The sequence below is a fragment of the Ictidomys tridecemlineatus genome, chromosome 2, assembly GCF_052094955.1.
Source record: "Ictidomys tridecemlineatus isolate mIctTri1 chromosome 2, mIctTri1.hap1, whole genome shotgun sequence".
Lineage (NCBI taxonomy): Eukaryota > Metazoa > Chordata > Mammalia > Rodentia > Sciuridae > Ictidomys > Ictidomys tridecemlineatus.
Window position 1 is genome coordinate 148,335,904 of NC_135478.1, and position 21,742 is coordinate 148,357,645.

Consider the following 21,742-nt stretch of genomic DNA (forward strand, 5'->3'; position numbering starts at 1 on the left):
CAAGTTCAAGGTCAGCCTGGGCAACTCAGTGAAACCTATCTCTAAGTAAAAAATAGGGCTGGGAGCCAGATGCAGTAGTGCACGCTTGTAATCCCAGTCTCTCAGGAGGCGGAGGCAGGAAGATCACAAGTTAAAAGCCAGCCTCAGAAACTTAGAAAGGCCCTAAGCAACTTAGCAAGATGCTGTCTCTAAATAAAATATAAAAAGGACTGGGGATGTGGCTCAGTGGTTACGTACCCCTGGGTTCTGGCTTCAGTACTACAACAAAGCAAAACAAACTCATTGTAACCACACCTCAAGTATAAGATTCTTTTGGGAGATGGGGATAGGATGAAAGTTGTTTGTGCACCTGTTCTCTTTCTTCAGGGCAATAATAAATGTAAGCTTTATTTTATTGTTTACCATAAAGTACAGAAGGTGCTATAACTTCATATTTGTATTTCAGATACTTCAGATATAATTCTGTGTTATTAATGACTCAAAAATTGGGGGTCAGCAATTTAAAAAATGGAATAAAGTGAATTTAGAGAATGTTACAAATTATAAATGATTTTCATATCCTTAAAATTATTTTAAAAATTTATAGCTTAAAGCAAACATAAAACTGTTGCAAAAATAAATAAATGAATGAATCGTCCTCCAGTCTATTTGAAAATAATACAGTGGAGTGGAAAGGAGCTAAAGAATTCAGTCTAAATTATGGTCAGTTATTGTTTCTAAGCAATTTGTTAGAGGAATCTGCATACAAAAGAGCTTCCTTTTCCATTCATAAATATCAGTTTTCTGAGTATTAATTTGTTCCAGGTTTGTGTATATGCATTTTTAAACCAAAATAGAAGTCTTTTTAAAAGACATGCTTAGGAAACAAAATTCACATCTTGTAGATGATGAAATAAATACTCTAGATTTTAAATGCATGATATTTTAAGATATCATCATCTTCTATTAAGGCACTAATTTTAAATAACAGTGATTAATGCCATACAAGAGTAATCTGGTAGTGTTGTCTTATATATCTTCTACAGATGGCATTTATTTATTCCATCAACAGCATTTCAGAAAATTGGCTTTGTAGGAAGGCAGACTTGGGGTCCCAGCTCCACTTTTTGAGTATGACCTTGATTCCCCATTGGTAACATAGAGCTAATAATACCTACCTCTTGGGGTTGTATGAGAATGAAATGAGATGATTATAGTATCATGCTTATTTTGTGGTTAAGTCTCAATAAAAATTAGCTGTTGCAGTTACTACCTCATTGAACCATGCTGATGTTTGCAGTCATGCCATGGATAGTTCCTTTTTTCTTTTCTTTTCTTGTAATATCATCATTAGTCTTTGGTATTAGAAAAATATTGTCCTCATAAAATGAGTTCAGGGGTGCCCCATTCTTCTTTTTCTTAATTTTTTCTTATTTGTTATATATGACAGAAGAATGCATTACAATTCATACTACACATATAGAGCATAATTTTTCATATTTCTGGTTATATACAATGTATATTCACACCATTTGTGTCTTCATACATGTACTTAGGGTAATGATGTTAATTTCATTCCACGATCTTTCCTACCCCCATGCCACCTCCTTTCCCCTCCAACCCTTTGCCCTATCTAGAGTTTATCTAATCCTCCCTTGCTCCCCCTCCCAACCCCACTATGAATTAGCCTCCTTATATCAGAGAAAACATTTGGCTTTTGGTTTTTTGGGATTGACTAACTTTACTGCTTCACTCTTCTTGCTAAGGATTGCTTTAGTTATTCTGGGTCTCTTATTTTTCCAGATGAATTTCATGACTGCTTTTTCTATTTCTATGAGGAATGTCATTGGGATTTTAATTGGAATTGCATTAAATCTGTATAATGCTTTTGGTAGTATGGTCATTTTGACAATATTAATTCTGCCTATTGAAGAACAAGGGAGATCTTTCAATCTTCTAAGGTTATCTTTAATTTCTTTCTTTAGATTTCTATAGTTTTTGTTGTAGAGGTCTTTCACCTCTTTTGTTAGGTTGATTCCCAATTTTTTTTGAGGCTGTTGTAAATGGAGTAGTTTTCCTTGTTTCCCTTTCAGAGGATTTGTGAATAATAAAGAGAAATGCATTTGATTTATGGGTATTGATTTTATATCCTGCTACTTTGCTGAGTTCATTTACTAGTCCTAAAGTTTTGTGGTGGAATTTTTTGTGTCTTCTAGCTATAGAATCATATTGTCAGCAAATAATGCTAATTTGAATTCTTCTTTTCCTATATGTATTCCTTTCATTTCTTTTGTCTGTCTAATTGCTTTGGCAATTGTTTCAAGAACTATATTAAATAGAAGTGGAGAAAGAAGGCATTCCTGTCTTGTTCCAGTTTTTAAAGGGAACACTTTCAATTTTTCTCCAATTAGACTGAAGTTGGCCTGGGGTTTAGCATAGGTAGCTTTTTATGATGTTGAGATATGTTACTGTTCTCCCTAGTTTTTCTAGTGTTTTGAACATGAAGGGGTGCTGTATTTTGTCAAATGCTTTGTCTTCATCTATTGAGATGATCATATGGTTCTTGTCTTTAAGTCTGTTGATGTGATGAGTTACATTTATTGATTTCCATACATTGAACCAACCTTGCATCCCTGGGATGAACACTGCTTGATCATGGTGCACTATCGTTTTGATGTGTTTTTGTATTCAATTTGTTAGAATTTTATTGTAATTTTTTGCATCTATGTTCTTTAGAGATATTGGTCTGAAGTTTTCTTTCTTTGATGTGTCTTTGCTTGGTTTTGGAATTAGGGCGATATTGGCATCATAGAATGAGTCTGGAAGTGCTCCCTCTTTTTGTATTTCTTGAAATAAATTAATGAGTATTGGTTTAGTTCTTCTTTAAAGGTCTTGTAGAACTTGGCTGTGTATCCATCCAGTCCTGGGCTTTTCTTGATTGGAAGGCTTCTGATGGTATCTTCTGTTTCATCACTTGAAATCAATCTGTTTAAAGATAATTTGCCCAAATTGAGTATCATCCTGATTCAATTTGGGCAAATTATATGACCCTAGAAATTTGTCAATATATTTATTGGAGTATAAGTTTTCAAAATAATTTCTAAATATCTTCTGTATTTCTGTAGTGTCTGTCATGATATTTCCTTTTTCATCACATGTTAGTAATTTGAGTTTTCTCTCTCTCCTTCTCTTTGTTAGTAAGGCTAAGGATTTGTCAATTGTATTTATTTTTTCAAAAAAATTTTGTCAAATTTTTCAATTGTTTTCTTTTGTTTCAATTTCATTGATTTCAGCTTTGATTTTAATTATTTCCTGTCTTCTACTTTTGATGTTGATTTGTTGTTTTTCTAGGGCTTTGAGATGTAATGTGAAGTCATTTATTTGTTGATATTTTCTTCTTTTAAGGAATGAACTCCATGCAATGAACTTTCCCCTTGGTTCTGCCTTCATAGTGTCCCAAAGATTTCAATACGTTGTGTCTGTGTTCTCATTCACCTCTAAGAATTCTTTAATCTCCTCTTTGATGTCTTTTGCAACCCATTGTTCATTCAGTAGCATATTATTTAGTCTCCAGGTACTGGAGTAGCTTTTATTTTTTATTTCATCATTGATTTCTAATTTCATTCCATTACAATCTGATAGAATGCAGGTATATATTTGCTAAGAGTTGCATTATGGAATAATATATGGTCTGTTTTAGAGAAGGATCCACGTGCTATTGAGAAGAAAGTGTATTTGTTCATTAAAGGATGAAATATTCTATATATGTCAGTTAAATCTAAATTATTGATAGTATTATTGAGTTCTATAGTTTCTTTGTTCAGCTTTTGTTTGGATGATCTATCCAGTGGTGAAAAAGGTGTTTAAAGTCACCCAGAATTATTGTGTTGTGGTCTATTTGACTCTTGAACTTGAGAAGAATTTTTTTTTTTTGATGAATGTAGATGCTCCATTGTTTGGAGCATATAAATTTATTATTGTTATGTCTTTTTGATGAATGGTTCCCTTAAGCAGTATGAAATATACTTTTTTATTCCTTTTGACTAACTTTGGCTTGAAGTCTACTTTATATGATATGAGAATGGAAACCCCTGCTTGCTTCTGCAGTCCATGTGAGTGATATGATTTTTCCCAACCTTTTACCTTCAGTCTGTGGATGTCTTTTCTTATGAGTCTCTTGGAGGCAGCATATTGTTGTGTCCTCTTTTTTTTTTTTTTTAAATTTATTCTGCCTGTCTATGTCTTTTGATTGGTGAGTTTAGGCCATTAACATTCAGGGTTATTATTGAGACATAATTTGTATTGCCAGCCATTTTTGTTTATTTTTGGTATTTAACTTGACTTGATTTCCTTTAGTTTAATATTTCTCTTTGCTGATTTTCATTGTTCTTTTTCAGTTCTTCTTTATGGAATATTTTTCTGAGGATGTATTATAATGAAGGCTTTCAAGTTGTAAATTCTTTTAACTTTTGTTTATCATCAAATCTAAAGCTTAATTTTGCTGGATATAAGATTTTTGGTTGGCATCCATTTTCTTTCAGAGTTTGATATATGTTGTTCCAGGATCTTCTAGCTTTCAGAGTCTGGGTTGAAAAATCTCCTATATATAATCTGATTCCTTTCTCTTGTGGCTTTTAATATTCTCTCTTTATTCTGTATTTTAGGCATTTTCATTATAATATGCCTTGGTGTGGACCCGTTGTGATTTTGTACATTTGGCATTCTGTAAGCCTCCTGAATTTGGTTTTCCAATTCATTTTATTTTTATTTATTTATTTTTTTAGTTTTTGATAGTCCTTTATTTATTTCATGTGGTGCTGAGAATCGAACCCAGTGCCTCACACATGCCAGGCAAGTGCGCTAAAACTGAGCCCCAGCCCCAGCCCTCCAATTTATTCTTAATGTTTGGAAAATTTTCTGATATTATTTCATTGAATAGATTGTTCATTCCTTTGGTTTGGAACTCTGTGCCTATCCCAATAACTCTTAAATTTTGTCTTTTCATGCTATCCCATATTTCTTGAATGTTCTGCTCATGATTTCTTACCATTTTCACTGTGTGGTCTACATTCTTTTCAAAATAATATATTTTGTCTTCATTGTCTGAGGTCCTTTCTTCCAAGTCATCTAATCTGTTGGTGATGCTTTTGATTGAACTTTTAATTTGGTTTGTTGTTTCTTTCATTTCAAGGATTTCTGTTTTATTTTTTTTAAGAACCTCTATCTCCCTATTTTGCTTCCTGTGTTTGTTTATGTAGCTCATTGTCAAAATGATCTTTTGCTGCCTGTATTTGCTCTCTTATATCCTTTAATTCGCAGAACATTTTAATAATGTACATCCTGAACTCCTTCTCTTTAATTTCTTCTGCTGTGCTGGCCATGGATTCTAATAATGTGCTATCTTGATTTGTTTGGGGCACTTTATTCCCTTGTCTTTTCATATTGCCTGTGTATCTTCCCTTCTAGCTCTGTGGATCTGATGTGTTACCTTTTTTTACCCTATAGGCTTATAGTGCCCCTGTAGGGATCCAATACCTCTTCTTTGAGGTGAAGGATAATGTTAACAGATCTCAATATAAATAATATACACCCTAAAAACAAATGTTTGCTATTAAGACATTTACAGTTTAGTCACAATGTACAGAAATGGTGAATTCAATTATTATCTACAATATACTCAGTAGGTTTGTAAAAGAGTTTACAATTTCTGATGGTGGACAAAGAATGGGGGTGAGGAGTAGGATGATATGCTGAGGAGGTAGGAGGTAAGGATATAGAGTTATTATATCTTAGAAAGTGTGAAAGAGAAATCTAAAGAGGAAGATCAGTAGCAGAAAAAAGGAAAGGAATTAATTTTGGGTAGACAAATAAGTAGGAACACAGAGTATACAAAACAAACATATATTAATAAAAATAAAAAATGTTAAAACAGTAGAAATTGGTGGGAAAAAAGAAAAAAGAAAAATAAAAGAATATACAACACAACTTTAATATACTATCCAGACGTCCCACTCCTCAAAATCCTCTTTCATGCAAAGTACTTGGTTTCACATATATTGGGGATTTGAGGGCAGGATAATAGAGAGGGAGAATAAAAAAAAAGCTTGAAGGAATAAACAGGAATTGTTCCGGTTGGAGATCAGTATCTTTCCTACTTCCTTTCTCATCCAATAGGTGGGGTTGTCTGTTGTTGGTTGGTATCTCTACCCTCAGGATGGTGAAGGTAATCAGGGTGTCACTACACTGGGGTAGTGGCTGCTAGGGAGAGGGGGGAGTTAGAAACTGGGTACCTGGCCAGCTGGAGTTCCAAACTGGGAGTTGCCCCCACTGAAGATGGTGATGAAGGTGGCCCAAGATGGAGGCTCCTACTCTCAGCAGTAGGGTGTCCAGTCGGGTGAGGGGAACCCAGTGATGGTGTTGGATAATGAGTTCAGAGAGGAGCTCTGTGGAGTGCAGTGTATGGCTATCAGCTGACTTCAGGGCCTGTGAAGTCCTTGGGTGCAGGAGGGCTACTGTGCCTAGGGGACTATCTCTGCTGTTGCAGAGTCCAAGATGGCGGTGACTGGGAGAGCCCCATGTTGGTAGATGGGGGTCCACATGGGGTGGTGGCCCAGTTCCTGTGGGTGGGAAGCTGCTGGGTGTCCTCTGTGGGAGTGGCCTTGATGATTTATGCTTGAGTGGCCAAAAGTTCTTCATGGGTGCTGCTGCTGCTGCTGGTCTCGCTCAGTACCAGGTAGCCCTGCGTGGGCAAGTAGTTGGGAGATCTACTCTGTCACTGAAGCATCCTGGATCCCTGGAGGAGTCAGTGCTTCCTGTGCAGGGGCAGGAGTATCGCTGGCAGTGAAGCAGTATTCTCATTACTTGAGTCCCAGGTCATGGAGCGACACAGAATGCTGCCTCCCTCCGACCTGCCATCTTGAATCCTCTCCCATGGATAGTTCTTTAAAAAGGATTCTTAAGATTATTAGTATAAAGATGTGGAAAAGGTTGTGTTTGATAAGAGATAACAGGTAAGGAATAAGGGAGTAGGACCGATTATTAATTGCTATTCTTTACATTTTATACATATATTATTTGACTTTTCTCCTAAATGCCTTAAAAAATTTTCAATATTGAGTTTTATTTTTCCAGGTTGCCTTCTTTAAGTAATATTTAGAGAAGGGCCGGCAAATAATGTACAATAGTGAATATTTGTTTAATAAGTGAATGAATTGTACCTTTTCATTTATACTAACTATACATACATTTGGGTGCTTTTTCATAGTTCAGATTTTTTTTTTGGCCAAATATCTACAAGTGGAAAGAATTTTGTATTGTTTAACTTTCATGTTTTTATTCAAGTGGTTTATTTTCATCTTATTGTTTTCTTATGTGTAGAACAAGGGACTTGTGACATATCTGTCATTTAAAAAATATAGTAATTATAAGAACTAACATCTCTTAAAGGATTATCCTCAGTGTTGACCTTCTAAATTCCCACAGTATTTCTCCAGAGTATGCTGTCTTATTATGTATGTTCAAAAATAAAGCTTAATGCATTGAAGTAACCTCCTAAGTCATAAAACTAATGATTAGGGGGCAATTTGAATAGAAAACCCAGGATTTTAACCACAGTTTAAAGATATAATATCAGATTTGGGACATCTTGATTGTGGTAAAGAAAAACTTTAAAACCTAATTCATAATTATATATATTGAGTTTTTAAATAAGAGTTTCTATGAAAATTTTGATACATTTAGGATTATGGTTATAGTTTAAGGAGAAATGTATATTCCATTTTAAGGTTGTGTTTCATTTTTTCAAGGTGTTTGTTTCTTGGAGGCTATTGTTTTTTGGAATTCAGTTAATTTTTGGGGCAGAGCAGATGATTAAAATATAGACAAATACAAAGTAGCTGAGAAATTATTCTATGTAGATGATTCAATTTGGTTTTTATTCTTTCTGTGAAATTTAAAGACCTATTATTAAAAAGTTTTTATCAATATAAAAAGAGGGTACCTTATATAAATATATGATCATAATCTTGTCTCCATTGTGGAATTTCTCATATTGAATCTTATTTTTGAATGATCGATTCAGTATATTCATATACTATCATCCCTGGAAATAGTTGAGAGATTCTTACAGAGTTTTCCACAAATCAATAAATTTGGTATTTTAAAATTTTAAAAAATATATATTTTTAATCCTAAAGGAACAAACAATATATTACAAAAATGTGATACCTGATGGCCTATCATTAGATCAAGGAATGAGAAATCTTAAAGAGATTTTTTTTCTCATCTTGGTTGATGAGAAAAGGGCAGCAATCCTATATTAAAGACTTGTTTAAAAAAAGCTATCCACAGACAATAATCAGATACACATACTCTAAAGAAACAGTTCTAAGTGATGGGAAAAGATAATTGAACCCTATTGGTGATATAGTTCCCACATACTTTTGGCCTGTAACTTTTTGACTCTGATTCTAGTGGATACTGATTAACATACTTTATTTCAGGTTTTTCCTAATTATTCTGCAATCTTGCCATTTGAATTTTATATATTTTGGTAGATTTCCATGAAAACTAGTGAAGCCATAAATAAGTAAGTAAATCAATAAATATTTGATATAAAATAGAAGCTTTTGATTGGATTCTTAATAAACAATCTTTGTACTATATTCATGAGCACTTCTTCCATGCATATAGATAATAATATTGATAGCTATTGTTGTCTTCTTTGGTCCCACATAGATTCACTGAAGACATATTGGAATTCTCTTGAGGTTTATTGGAATTTCCATTTCATGAAGTAGAGTGAATAAAGGCAAAGTTGAATTACCCTAATGGTTTTTCAGTTTTTGCTTGGTAGCTTTCAAAGTGGCTTGCCACTTTACAGAAAAGGGAGGAGACTAACAGATGGTAAACCTGTGATTGCAACCTCTGCTTTTGCCCTGTGTCATTACATAGACTGCTCTATCAGTCTTTAAGGCCTTGTCCCCACAGCCTAACCCTCCTGAGAATTCTGTGGTTCTGCTAATTAGAAGTTGACCATCTTTGTGTCTAGGCATGCTGTGAGCCTTTTCTGTCTTTGTTTTTAAAGGAAATATCATGATAACTTTAGAGTCACCAGTATTAGTCTTACTTGGTTAATCCCTTCTGAAGAAATAGTGGTGAGAAAACAAGCTCCATGTCACAAAATTAGTCATCTTTCAGAATTATTATTTTCTTAAAAGTTATTGTTTGCTATGTCTATTGAATATATAATGATTAAATATATAATAATTTTCTTTTTGCCACTAAAAAACTGATAAAAGGATTTGAAATTCCAGTTGTCTGTGTAGAAAATAAATATTAGAATATGGAAAATATTTAATTTATATGCTTATTTTCTTTCACAGACATTAATAGGCTAACATTCTAGCTAGAAATAAAACGTTTGAAATGGTGTGAAATTTTTCTATGCTAGATCTAAAGGAATTGACCACTCCCCCCCCCCCAAAATATGAACAGTTTCCACAGTTGGTATCTTTGAAAGTTAAATTAATTTTGGATCTTGGCCAGTTGTTAAAGCATAAGAAAAACATGAGTATGCATATAGTTTATGGAGTCCTAAAATTAGGAGAGCCTTCAAGATGAATAACCTGTTTTTTATGTTTTAGATGAGGAAATGGAGTCCTAGATAGACCAAGTGACATATTTAAGGTCACAGATTTATAGAACTAGGATTTGATTATAGACATCTTTAACCTATACTGTGGGTTTTGAAGTCAGTATTAATGTTAAGCTAAACTCTGGATTTCTGCTGTATCACTAAACTATTTTTAAAATATATATATATATATATATTTGTGTGTGTATCTATCTATATATACATATAATATATACACACAAATATATAACATACTTACATAACATGTCCATATTTTCAAGTTAAGTTTAGATTTCTTTGTACAGAGTCTTATTTTGTTTTGTTTTTCATTTTGCAGATATAATAGTGAATTATTTTTACTTAAAAATTTTTAAGAATAATAAGAAAAAGAGGGTCAGTGACTTTGCATCTTTGCGTCTTCTACCTATTTTCTAGAATCAGGAAAATGACACCCAAGTTTATGTGTGCAATTGCAAAGTAGTGAACTAATGATAAATTCTGAGCCAGTCATAGCTCTGGAGACTGAGGCACATCTATAGACTGTTTTCCTAAAGCGCAGTACCCAATATACTCTTCAACCAAATTGTTGTAAAGATACTGGCATCATCTGGAAGACATTGGAGACAAAACATTTTTATTACCTTATACAAGATTATGATGCATTGGGATATTGGCATTACGAAATAGCACCTGAAAATGTACTTCAATTCTGATGGCCACTTCTTTTTTTTAAATTAAATTTTTTTGTGTTTGTAATGGCTGGGGTCATGATCACTTCTTAAGAAAAATTAGGCAATTAAACAACCAGGAGAGGTTACTCCAGGAGGAGAAGGAGAGAGTATTCCAGCTTGAAATGAGATTGTGTTCTAGGAAAATTAAAGCCTAATATAATGCGATTTATTTTTTTATTATTTTTTTCCTCTCTCACATAACGTTTTATTTCTCTTTAATAGATCACATGTTCCTCCGTATATATAATGCAATTTAAATAAAGCAATCATTGAGTGGATAGCTACATTTTGAAAATGGGTCTGTTTACCAAATTCAGGGAATACTGCCTGACCAGGGAGTGTTATGAAGTTCATTACATGAATTTAGAAGAGAACAAAGGAAGCACTATGTCTCCCCCCAGAGGGTGGTCAATTTAGGGACCCAGTATCCCAAGTATAAGGTGAAAATGAAGATTTAAAAAAGGTTTACATTAACGTATGGATGTTTTGTTCATGTGAATTAGAGGAGCTTATCCTTAACTTTTTGTAATTGAAAGAAAACATTTACATCATGTAGTGACTCAAAATATTTGACTGAATAGACCAAGAAGATTGTGATTCAAAGAGAGAAGTCTCATGAGCAAAAAAAAAAAAAAAAAAAAAAAAATCCTTTTTATATCTTTTCCTTCCTTTTCAATATAAAAGAAAAGAAACTTTTTAGTTGCATAAAAGTAGTGGAAAAAATTATATGACTTGAAAGCTTTAGGGTTCATATTGAAGACTATATAAATGCCAACTAATAAAGAGAAAAGGTGAGGCTCAGAAACCTAGCAGAAATTTTGTATAAAGTCTAAATTGAACAATCATAAAATTGTGAACATATTATTACAATGAAGGCTGTAATATTATGATTTATTAATTATAAAAGTAAAATAAGGTTTCATATACTTTAGAAGTCTACATATAAATTGGTCATCAAAGTTGCTTATCAAAAATTAAAATTAAAAAGGATAATAAAAAATAGTTGTTTGTCTATTTTGAAAATGTTTGAGTCACATCTCTTATGAAACATACCTATTTAGAACCAAGTAGGTAGAAAGGAAACTGAATAAAAAGTTAATTCAAGACCTAAGTATTTAAAATTTCTACAGATTTCTTTCTCATATATCAAACATTTTTTTTTAAATTGCAGTGATACAGGATGGATTTTAGATCTTGTTAGCCATATCCATGGACACATAGTCTTCAAAAGCAGTGATCTGCTCCTCCAACTTTATCATTGTCAAGTACGCTCTCGATTTGAAGTTTTAAAATTCCATATCCCACGAGAACTAGTTGAGAGGAGTCTAGATAGAGCCTTCTGTTTGAATGCTTCTGATGTGTCCCTCTACTTTTGCTACAGCTGTCTCATCCTCCTGAGGTTTCATGTCGAGTAAAAGTTGCAGGTTGGAAGGAGACCCCTTTCTTGCTCAATTGCCCGAGCAACTAAACATGGGTATTAGTTCTAATGTCTGATTTTTTGACCTGCTTTAGAAAAGTGGAACTATCAAATAAGAAATGTAAGTTCCTTTTAGAAAAAGAAAACTGGCCTTTCCTCATTTCCTCATGGTACTGAAAACTTGTGGCCCCTTAACCAAGCCCATGTAGTAATTTTCTGTAGTATAAATAGACTGGTCTAGAGTATGGGTTAATGTTTTTCCTCCCTTAGTTAGAATATAATTTATTCATTTCACTTTTACCTTATCAAAGGAAATCTTTTAATTGCTTTGAAAATAACTACAGTGTTTAACTTGATAGTTTCTAAGTCATGATTTTATTGTCTTTCTGATGAACATTCTCTAGACAGCATAGTATTACATTAGCATCCGTTCAACTAATAGTTGCAGTTATACTAACATCTTAGTGGTTTATTATAATAATTAAATCTAGCATATATTGAATGTCTACAGTATGTTAAAGGACTATGGTCTGGTTTAAAACTTATTTTTAGGACAAGGGTATGAATTTTTGATAGTGTTAATAGATCTAATAGTATAATTGTAAATTCACTGTCATGTTGTATAATTGGGTGTTTTCAGTTTCTTATAGGAGCTAATGTAATTGTGCACAGCAAATGTTTGGCAGTTCTTCATGTTGCCCGCTAGGTAGATTTGTGCTAGTCTTAACTTCCTTTTCATGATGTATTATTATTATCAATACAATGATGTATTTTTATTATTAAAATCTAATTTGTAGTATTTTAATTCTTTGGATCAATCTGAGTCTTCTTAGCTGGTAAAATACTATTTTTCACTATATCACTATTTATAGGTATAGTGGAATGAGTCTAAATGATGTGAGAATTCATTTTTTAAAATCTGTAGTAAAAAAATAAAATCTTGTAGCAAATTTCCAATTTCTTGCAGCCATCAGAAGGTGGTAAGTATTTATATGTTTATGGTGCTACACAACTCAAATGGTTCTTCTGAGGAATAAATATAAAATATAAAATATTTAATGGTAATACTACTGATGTACTTTTGAAAAATTTCATATAGCTGTTAAGCAAATTCTGAATATTGGACAAGTAGCAATAATGATTTAGAAAAATAAAATTTCAGTTAAAAATGTCTTGCTTCCCTCCTCCCCAGGAATGAAAGTAAATATTTTAGTATTAGAAATATGAATTTAAAATCAGAATAAGTATTGCCTATGATATGAACTATTATTATGATTTATCAGGTAGAAATTTAATTAACATTTTTCTTAAAGCAAAACACTCAAGTTATATATATATATATTAACCTGAGCAAAATCTAACATCCCTCTCTTTCTTCTCTTTCCCCATTCTTCTCCCTTCTTTTTTTTAAACTTGAAAGCTATGCTAAAAGTTATAATTTGAGTTTTCTTAAGATTTGGAAATTATTTATTCTGAATGTAAAGAACATTTAACTCCTCAGGGAACTAAATCAGACCACTAACATCACCATCACTATACTGTTTTGTGCTTACTGAGTGAAATTAATCCATCAAGGAACTGAAATTAGTGATTTAACTTTAAGGTTTATTTCTTCAGGAAATGTGTCTATAATTTTATACCTACAGTACCATAATTCCTGGGATATTTTTAAAAAACTGATAAAATTTTGTGATTAATGCTTCCTACCAAACACATTTCTATCATATGCTATATTAAAACTTATTCTATTGGATGTATTCCATAGAAACTTTAATTAAATTGGTGGTTTTCAATTCTTAGAATTCTAGTAAAATGCTAGGTATAACTATTATATTTCTAATGAAGTTTATAAAAATGGTGGATCCTTGTGAAACTATTGAGTTACCTATCACCCATCACCATAAATTCACAAATTTGTAATTTGACTTAACTCTAGGTTTAATCTTTAGATTTTTTATAGGGATCCAATATTTGTTTTTGATTGTTTTGTCAGATAAATCCAGTTTTTAGACTGTTTTCCCTAGAAAAACCTAAAGAATACTCATTTACTTGAATGTCTGTAAGATTATCTGCAAATACAATCAGGGAGAAAGAATATTTGATAGGGACTCAAAGAAACAAATTTTAGCATTTAATTTTGAGAAAAATAATTTTATGTTTACTTGGTAGGAATAAGGATATGCAAGTAACAGTCAAAATGCATTGAAATTCTTGAAGAGTTAATCTATAGAAATGTAAAGAATTATATGATTTTTAAAAATTTCTGACCTTTCTTTCAGGGATTTATTGCATTTATCCATTAATAATTTTTAAGTCCTGTCCTTATAGAAATAGAAATAGAAAAATATCACCCTCTCACGATCATTCAGTTGTAGAACATTTCTGTATTTGGGGACTATAATATATTAAGACATAGGAGGGAAGAACATTTTTTGTTTTGCTCTTGAGATTTATAGGAAAAGAGGGACTAGTCTATGGAATGGACCTGAAACAAGACTAATGGGAATTTAAACAATTTCAATAATTAAAAGTACACTGAATCTAATGAGGTCTGGCACTTGTTTTTTCTAAAATGCATTATCCACCTCAATTTTGTTTTTCTTCTCCACTTTCCACAGGAAACCAGTTTCCTCCAATTGCAGCACAGGACCTTCCTTTCATCCTGAAGGCTGGCTACCTTGAAAAACGCAGAAAAGGTAGGCTGTAAGAGTATAATGAAAAATCTAAAAATGCTTTCCTCCTTAGATAAAATATAAAGAGAGAATACTGCAGTATACATGCAGTATACATGTGCAGCCAGTATGCTCTTTAAGTAGAAGAGTTTAGGACCATAAGAAAATCTGGATGACAGTATCCAAACCATAAAATAATATAACTTTTAGCTTTAAATCATTTTAAATAACAAAACATTAGGTCAGGTTTTTAGTTGTCAGCCTAAGCTGTTTATGAATTATTCAGGCACTCTTTCCCCATCCTCTAGGAAAGCTGTGGGCCATCACTGTTCCCAAGGACGGGATTTCTCACTGTTAATCATCCTGTTGAGCAGCATTCTGTCCTGCACCCAACCTGGCACACACCAGGACTGGTTCAGATCAAGCCTGGCATCTTGTCTTGCCACTGTTTTTATTCATTTCGGTGTTCCTCTCCATTGACCATAATAATTGGGAGTTGACCAGATGGTCTCATTCTTTCAACACCAAAGTTTAATGGAAACGAAATATGGAGGTGGTGTTATGATATGGGAAGTGAAGGGCAGAAAGTCTCTTCATTACAGTTCTGCTTATCTCTCGGGTAATCCCTTTGGGCTCTTTTGTTTATATTCTGTTTGCTTTTCTGGGCTTTCTTAGCTGAATTTTAAAACTGAAAGATTTAATAGAAATAATCTAGGTCAGCTCCTCCTACCATCCTTTTTATAACAGATTAGAAACCAAAATCCAGATGAATCAATTGTCTCAAGGCTACACATAGGACACCTTTCTGAAACTCTCTCTGTCAGGGAAGTTTGGTTACCAGGCAGTTGATCACAAGAGTGGCAAGCACCATCTCTGCTTTACTTTATTTCTTTTAGCTTTATTGGGATTTTTTTTTTTGTCTCTTGGAATAGAGGATACATACTAATTAGTCATAGAATTTTAGAGCTAAAAGCAACCATAGAAGTTATATTAACTATTTTTTCCTTTTACCAGGAGATGGCCTTATATTTGTATGGCATGTGTGTTATCTAAATTATTTTTTCTCCCCTTTTATTGCAGATCACAGCTTTTTGGGATTTGAATGGCAGAAACGGTGGTGTGCTCTCAGCAAAACAGTGTTCTATTATTATGGAAGTGATAAAGGTAGGTTAGTGTTCAGTTATAACAATTTCTATTGCTTGAGGTTTGGGCACCATTTTACTGTCCCCTTACCCTAACTTTTGGGTACAGGATAAACTGAAGATAAATGGAGAAAACACAACAAAGAATTTTTAATAATTATAGTCTAAGAGTAATTTATGATTCTATTTCATTATTTGACAAATGCTATGAATTCCAGATTGCCCTAAAAGTTAACTCAATTGTGTTTCTTTTTTAAAAAAATATTTTTTAATTGTCAATGGACCTTTATTTTTATTTATTTACAGGAAGTGCTGAAAATCAAACCCAGTGCCTCACACATGCTAGGCAAGCACTCTACCACTGAGTTATAACCCCAGCCCCAGTTGTGTTTCTCAAATTAGGAAAGAGAGTAAATAACTTTCATCCATGTCCTTTCACCTTCAGAAATATTTATCATCCAGGCAACAGTTGTAGAATTTCTGAAAAAACAAAGACCATACAGATGGTAAAATTATAAAGGCAGGAAAAGAAAATAAAGGAAAAATTCAGATGAAATTAAATGTGCACAACACCTGTCTGGGCTCCCCTTACAGATGGAAATAACAATAGCAAACATGTACACAGGGTTTACTATATTCTGGATCCTGTGTATGCATTTTAGCTGCCTAAGCATGGCAGCTATATTAATTTGATTGACTTACAACAACTATATGAGGTAGGTACTATTACTAGCCTCATTTATTTTACTGTTAGGAAAACTGAGGATAGATAGGTTAAGTTTTGTTCTAGGTCACATAACTGGTAAATGGCAGATATAGAATTTGTCTACAACCTAGGTAGTATGGTCAGAGTTCAGGTTCTTAACCACTGTTGTTAACCACTGTATTAATTTACAAATGGTAGGATGCATTTTGTAACTTCATTTGTTGATTAATAAGCCTTTTAGTCATAGTTCATATTGTTTGTTTCTTATTTGAATAAACATAGGCATAAAATAATGAAATTTAAAGAATGTAAATTCTTGGTTTTGCTTTTTTTCCTAGGGAAAGCAGGTCAGAAATTGAATATTATAAAGTAAGGGTCACATAGATATTCACTTCTAGAAGGGGCATTTTTAAGAAGAAAAAGGCATAAAGTCCCAGAATCACTAAATGTATTTTTTTCATGAAATTGTTACTTATAAGTATTATTTGGAAATTCATGTTTTAGTTGATATTATTTGTGGTTTTAAGGATCTCCCCTTCTTATTAAAACATGCAGACGAGACTATTGTATTTCAGATAGTTTTGAAATACTTATATAATACTAGAAGTTGGTCTCATCTTTTGGCTAATGGAATTAATGAATTAAGTACCTATGGCCAGCTTGCATTCCATCAGTAATCTATAATATGCTCAAATAATGGCATCTGTGAAGTGTAAACCATAAACAACCATAAACAAATAAGCTTTTTTTATAAGTAGGTGGTTTTATCAGAAAACTTAAAGCACAAGTTATGATTGTCATAGATTATAAGTTTGTGTTACTATTATAGAAGTATGATTTTTGTACAGTATTGTGAATTTGGATCAAGGTCAGCTTTCCACACCAAAAAAAAAAAAAAAAAAAAAAAAATCCTCCGTTTCACAAGTCTTGGAGAGAGGTTTCAAATCCTGTGTCTTTGGTTCAATTTGGCTTCTCATTTCTAATTTCTTTAAGAATCAATGAGTAGTACTGTCAGTGTTTCCACCATTTCAAACTGGTATATACCTATATTTAGGTCCAGTTCAGTAAGAACCTTCCTTGAACTCTTGGAGTATTTATATTTACTTCAAAGGCTGAAGTTCTATAAAGAAATTCTAATTCGAATTTTTTGGATATTATTTAAATTCCCAGTCCTGTTCTTGCTTGTTGAGACCTCCTGAGTCAATGACATTCTTAGTAATTTGCATTTTAACTACTTTGTGATTCATTTAGTCTCCTCAACCAATTATGATTTTTAAAAATTATCATTTTATGCAAATCAAAGCCATACAAAAATTTCATCTCACTCCAGTCAGAATGGCTATTATCAAGAATACAAACAATAATAAATGCTGGCGAAGTTGTGAGGGGAAAGGTATACTTATACATTGTTGGTGGGACTGCACATTAGTATAACCATTCTGGAAAGCAGTATGGGGATTCCTCAAAAAACAAGGTATGAAACCACCATATGACCCAGCTATCCTCACCCTTGATATTTTCCCCAAAGATCTAAAATTAGAATACTATAGCAATGTCGATATAGCCATCTCAATATTTACTGCAGCAAAATTCACAATAGCTAAATTATGGAATCAACCCAGATGCCAGTCAGTAGATGAATGGATTAAGAAACTGGGGCATATATATAAACAGCGGAGTTCTACTCAGCCTTAAAAAGAATGTTATTATGGCATTTGTGGGTAAGTGGAGAATATCATGCTGAATGAGATAAGCCAAACTCAAAAGCTCAAAGGTCTAATGATTTCCCTCATATGGAAAAGCTAGAATAAAATAAAGGAAAAGGAAGGGAAGGGTTGAATAATATAAGAATAAAGGGAGGATCAGTAATGTCAAAGAAGGAGATAGAGGGGCACAGTGGATGGATGGGGAAGAGGAGGCAATGCAGAATGAATTCCTAAAACATCAAGTTATGTGCATATATAAATAAACTACAGAGGACTTCATCTTTATACATAGGTTAAAAAAAACCATCAAATATAAATAAATAAATGAGTGAAAAGAAGTCTAGTGGAGTAGAGGAAAGAATAAGGGGAAGGGGAGGGAGGATGGGAAGGAAAAGGAGGAGGAATAAGGAGGCAGATCATGAACTGAAAGTGAATTCCATGACTATGTGAGTTTATTCAGGTGAATCCAGCTACTATGTATAACTATAAAACTCTAAAAAACTTAGCATTTTACCATTCTTTTTTTCATGTTAGTATTTGAATATCTGGCTTCTATTTCCTCAAATTCTTGCTGTCAGTTACTATAAAGTATCCTGTTTCAAGTGTGATTTCAGTCTGTTTCTTGTGGTTCTTTTCTCCTTTGGCTGCTTCCTTTGGAATTCCAAATTAGTTCCTCTCCTTTAGGCTCTTTGGAAAATATCGGCCTCTAGTCATTTTTAATTTGCTTTTTTGCCATGATCCCGATTTCTTTCCTTTATATTATTTTCTTTCCAGGAAATGTGTCAAATATTTTTATCTTCTTTTGTGAAATAAGGTGGCTAATTTGTACAGCTCTGTTTTGTTGTGTGAAGCATTTACCTAAATAGCAAGAGCTATTTAGATATATGAGAACTGTAATCCTCCCACTAAGTAGAATTTAGATAAATGGATTATAGAGGCACAGAAGGAGTTGATACCACTTACTAGGTTAAACTGTACTTTGTTACTGCTTGACAGATATACAGCTCACATTTTCTGCCTTATTGTGTGTGCCAAAAACATATTGACCTATCAAGATAGTAATGGCTTAGAAAGAGTAGTTCCGTCCTCTAGGGTATATAATGCACTTACCTTTGTACCCGTAAATATTGTCTGTATTTATTATTCATAGCCATTTGGGGCCCTTAAGTAACAAATATATATAGTACATATTTTATTACTTTGTGAAATCACATCCATCCTCTCATCTCTTTCCTTTTCCTGTGATTGTAGATCCTAGATATTCAGATTTCCATTCATTCATTCACTTACTCATGAGTTCATATTTTTATTCGGTAAACATTTGTGGAACACTCAGTAGATAAAAGGCACTGGGTTGGGGGATCCTTAGAGGTGCTCACAATTATACTTTTTTGGGTATAAGGGAGAAGAAGTAAAAATGTTATGGGATCAGAGGTGGGAATTGGGCAGCTAGACATAATTTCAGTGCAGTGTGGTTTCGGAAATAACTAAAATATTTTTGGATTTCAAAGAAGTGAGAGATAACTGTCCAGGAGAGTTAGGGAAGAATTGCTGGTGAAGAGCACATTGTGTTTGGCCTTAAATGATGAATAGGAGCTTGCTGGGTAAATGATATGCTTAGAATATATGTTTCCCTCCAAAATTAACACGTTGGAACCAAACATACAAGGAGATAGTATTAAGAGATGGGACTTTTAGGAGATGACTAGGCCACAAGGGCTTTACCCATGTACATGAGGTAAATCCCTTTATAAAAAAGCCTCTTTTGTCCTTCTGCTTTGTCATGGCTCAATGTTTGTCCCCTCTAGAGGATGCAGCAACAAAGTGCCATCTTAAAGTAGAGAGCAGTCCTCACTGTATGATGATCCTGCTGGTGCCTTGATCTTGAACTTCCTAGAACTTTGAGAAATAAATTTCTATTGTTCACCAGTTACCTAGTTGTGGGTGTTATAGGAGCACAGATGGACCAAGATAAGGAAGAGAAGGGCACAACATACCAGGCAAGAGAACAGTAGAAGTTCTGGGTTTTGAAAGGCCATGAATGGGATCATTGTTAAGACAAGGCTGGTGATGTGTGGAGTGAGTGAGAAGAGGGGCCAGGTAATGCTAAGCAAGTAAATTATATCAGATTGGTAAGAGCCTGTTGAGAATAGGACTTTCCTAAAGTTTTTGAATATGGCCTTTAAGCAGAGGGCTATATAGCCAGATTTGGTTTTTAAAAATTAATCATGATAGTATTGTGGAGGATGTATTAGAATGGGAAAAGATGAGATCAACAGGACTATTTAGGAGGACATTTAATTAGTCTAAGCAAGAGAGGTTAACACAGGACTGTTGAGAAGCAGAGATTTAATGCAGATCTCTCTGGCTCTAAAGCTTTGCTTTCTCTACAACTTTGTGATTGTTATCAACCACTCCAAGGTGCCCATAAATGATGGGCAAGTTAGGAATCTGTTACTTTTTTTCTTTTTCTGTTTACCTTTCATATGATCTTGAATGACCATTATGATAGGAACCTTTTCTCTTTTCACTTAAGGAGGGTTGGGATTGGCAGTTCATAGTACCCACCTCTTTTTAGGACATATGCTGCCCTCTCAATTAAAGAATATCTCAGCATCATCCAGTAAATTGCAGCTACAAGAAGCCTTGGTCCTACCAAGTCATTCTAAATGTATATCAAAGGTTATTTATTATATCTTGTGGCTGTAATTTTTCATTATAATATATCTCCTATATATAATAAAAGTCAGTAGAAAATTGGGCATAAAACAGATAATGTAATGTAACAAAACTTTCAGAACTTGGCAGAGAACTTAAATTTTTCATTGAAATTGACCGTCTGCTCTCTCACTTTCTTCACAACTTCACCATTGATGGGAATAAAGAGAACATATCTGTTAAGTTTGAAAATTATTTCTGGGTTAGGGCATCAATATTTTATAACTATATTCTGATGATATATATGAAATATGTAAGTGGATTCTGATATTTTTATGATTTATATTGCAATTTTGTTTTCATTTGATACGTCAAGAATAATCTTTATCCCTTAAGAACTAGGAATCATTAATTCTGCTTTATCAAAAATCATTGCAATTTTATAGACTTTTGGGTCTTTGATATGCAAATATTATCTTACTTTATTGCAATAAACCTTAAATAAAACATATGCCTTTATTTTCTGTCTTGGTAGCTAGAAGACCTTGTAACAGTATAGAGAAGTTGAAAGGAAAATTGATATCTACTTATGTAAATATTCAGATGTTGCTTTACTATATGGATGCATAGATAGATGAGCATACTTAGATAGACATGTAGCTATAGCAACATCCATACCTGTAGGTATTCTTTGAGTGTCTGTGTGTCAGATGCCATTATTGCAGAGCACTGTAATACCTTGGCTCAGAGGAGCGGGCACAGAGGACCCATTAAGCAGTGGGATTCATGGGGGCCAGCTCACTGGAATAGTGGGTGAGTGAGGACTGCCGAGCTGCAGAAGGTGAAGTCAAATTGTGAAGAGTTGATGTGCCCTTGTCAGGAGTTTAGGCTTTCCTGTCTGAGGGACAGTTAATGTTTCTAAGCACTGAAAGTAAACAACAGATGGCATGACAAGCTCTAATTGGATGTTGGAAAGGTCACATCAGCAGACAGGGGAAGGTTTGGAGAAGGTGAGGCTGGAGGCATTCTGAAGTTGAAGTGACTGAGAATGCGTGGAGGCAGAGGCTGTGTGACCTTGAGTGTACATGGAGCTGCTG

The 21,742-nt window shown here is 33.4% G+C and overlaps 1 protein-coding gene across 3 annotated transcripts in view; it reads left to right on the forward strand.

Moving 5' to 3' along the window:
- Window positions 1-21,742, forward strand: part of Skap2 (src kinase associated phosphoprotein 2) — a 170,109-nt gene that overhangs the window by 86,939 nt on the left and 61,428 nt on the right. For all 3 annotated transcript variants that reach the window (XM_021722251.3, XM_005319135.5, XM_013355990.4), the window contains exons 5-6: window positions 14,380-14,457; window positions 15,514-15,597. In XM_021722251.3, coding sequence (XP_021577926.1) covers window positions 14,380-14,457; window positions 15,514-15,597 — 162 coding nt within the window. The remainder of the gene's footprint in view (window positions 1-14,379; window positions 14,458-15,513; window positions 15,598-21,742) is intronic.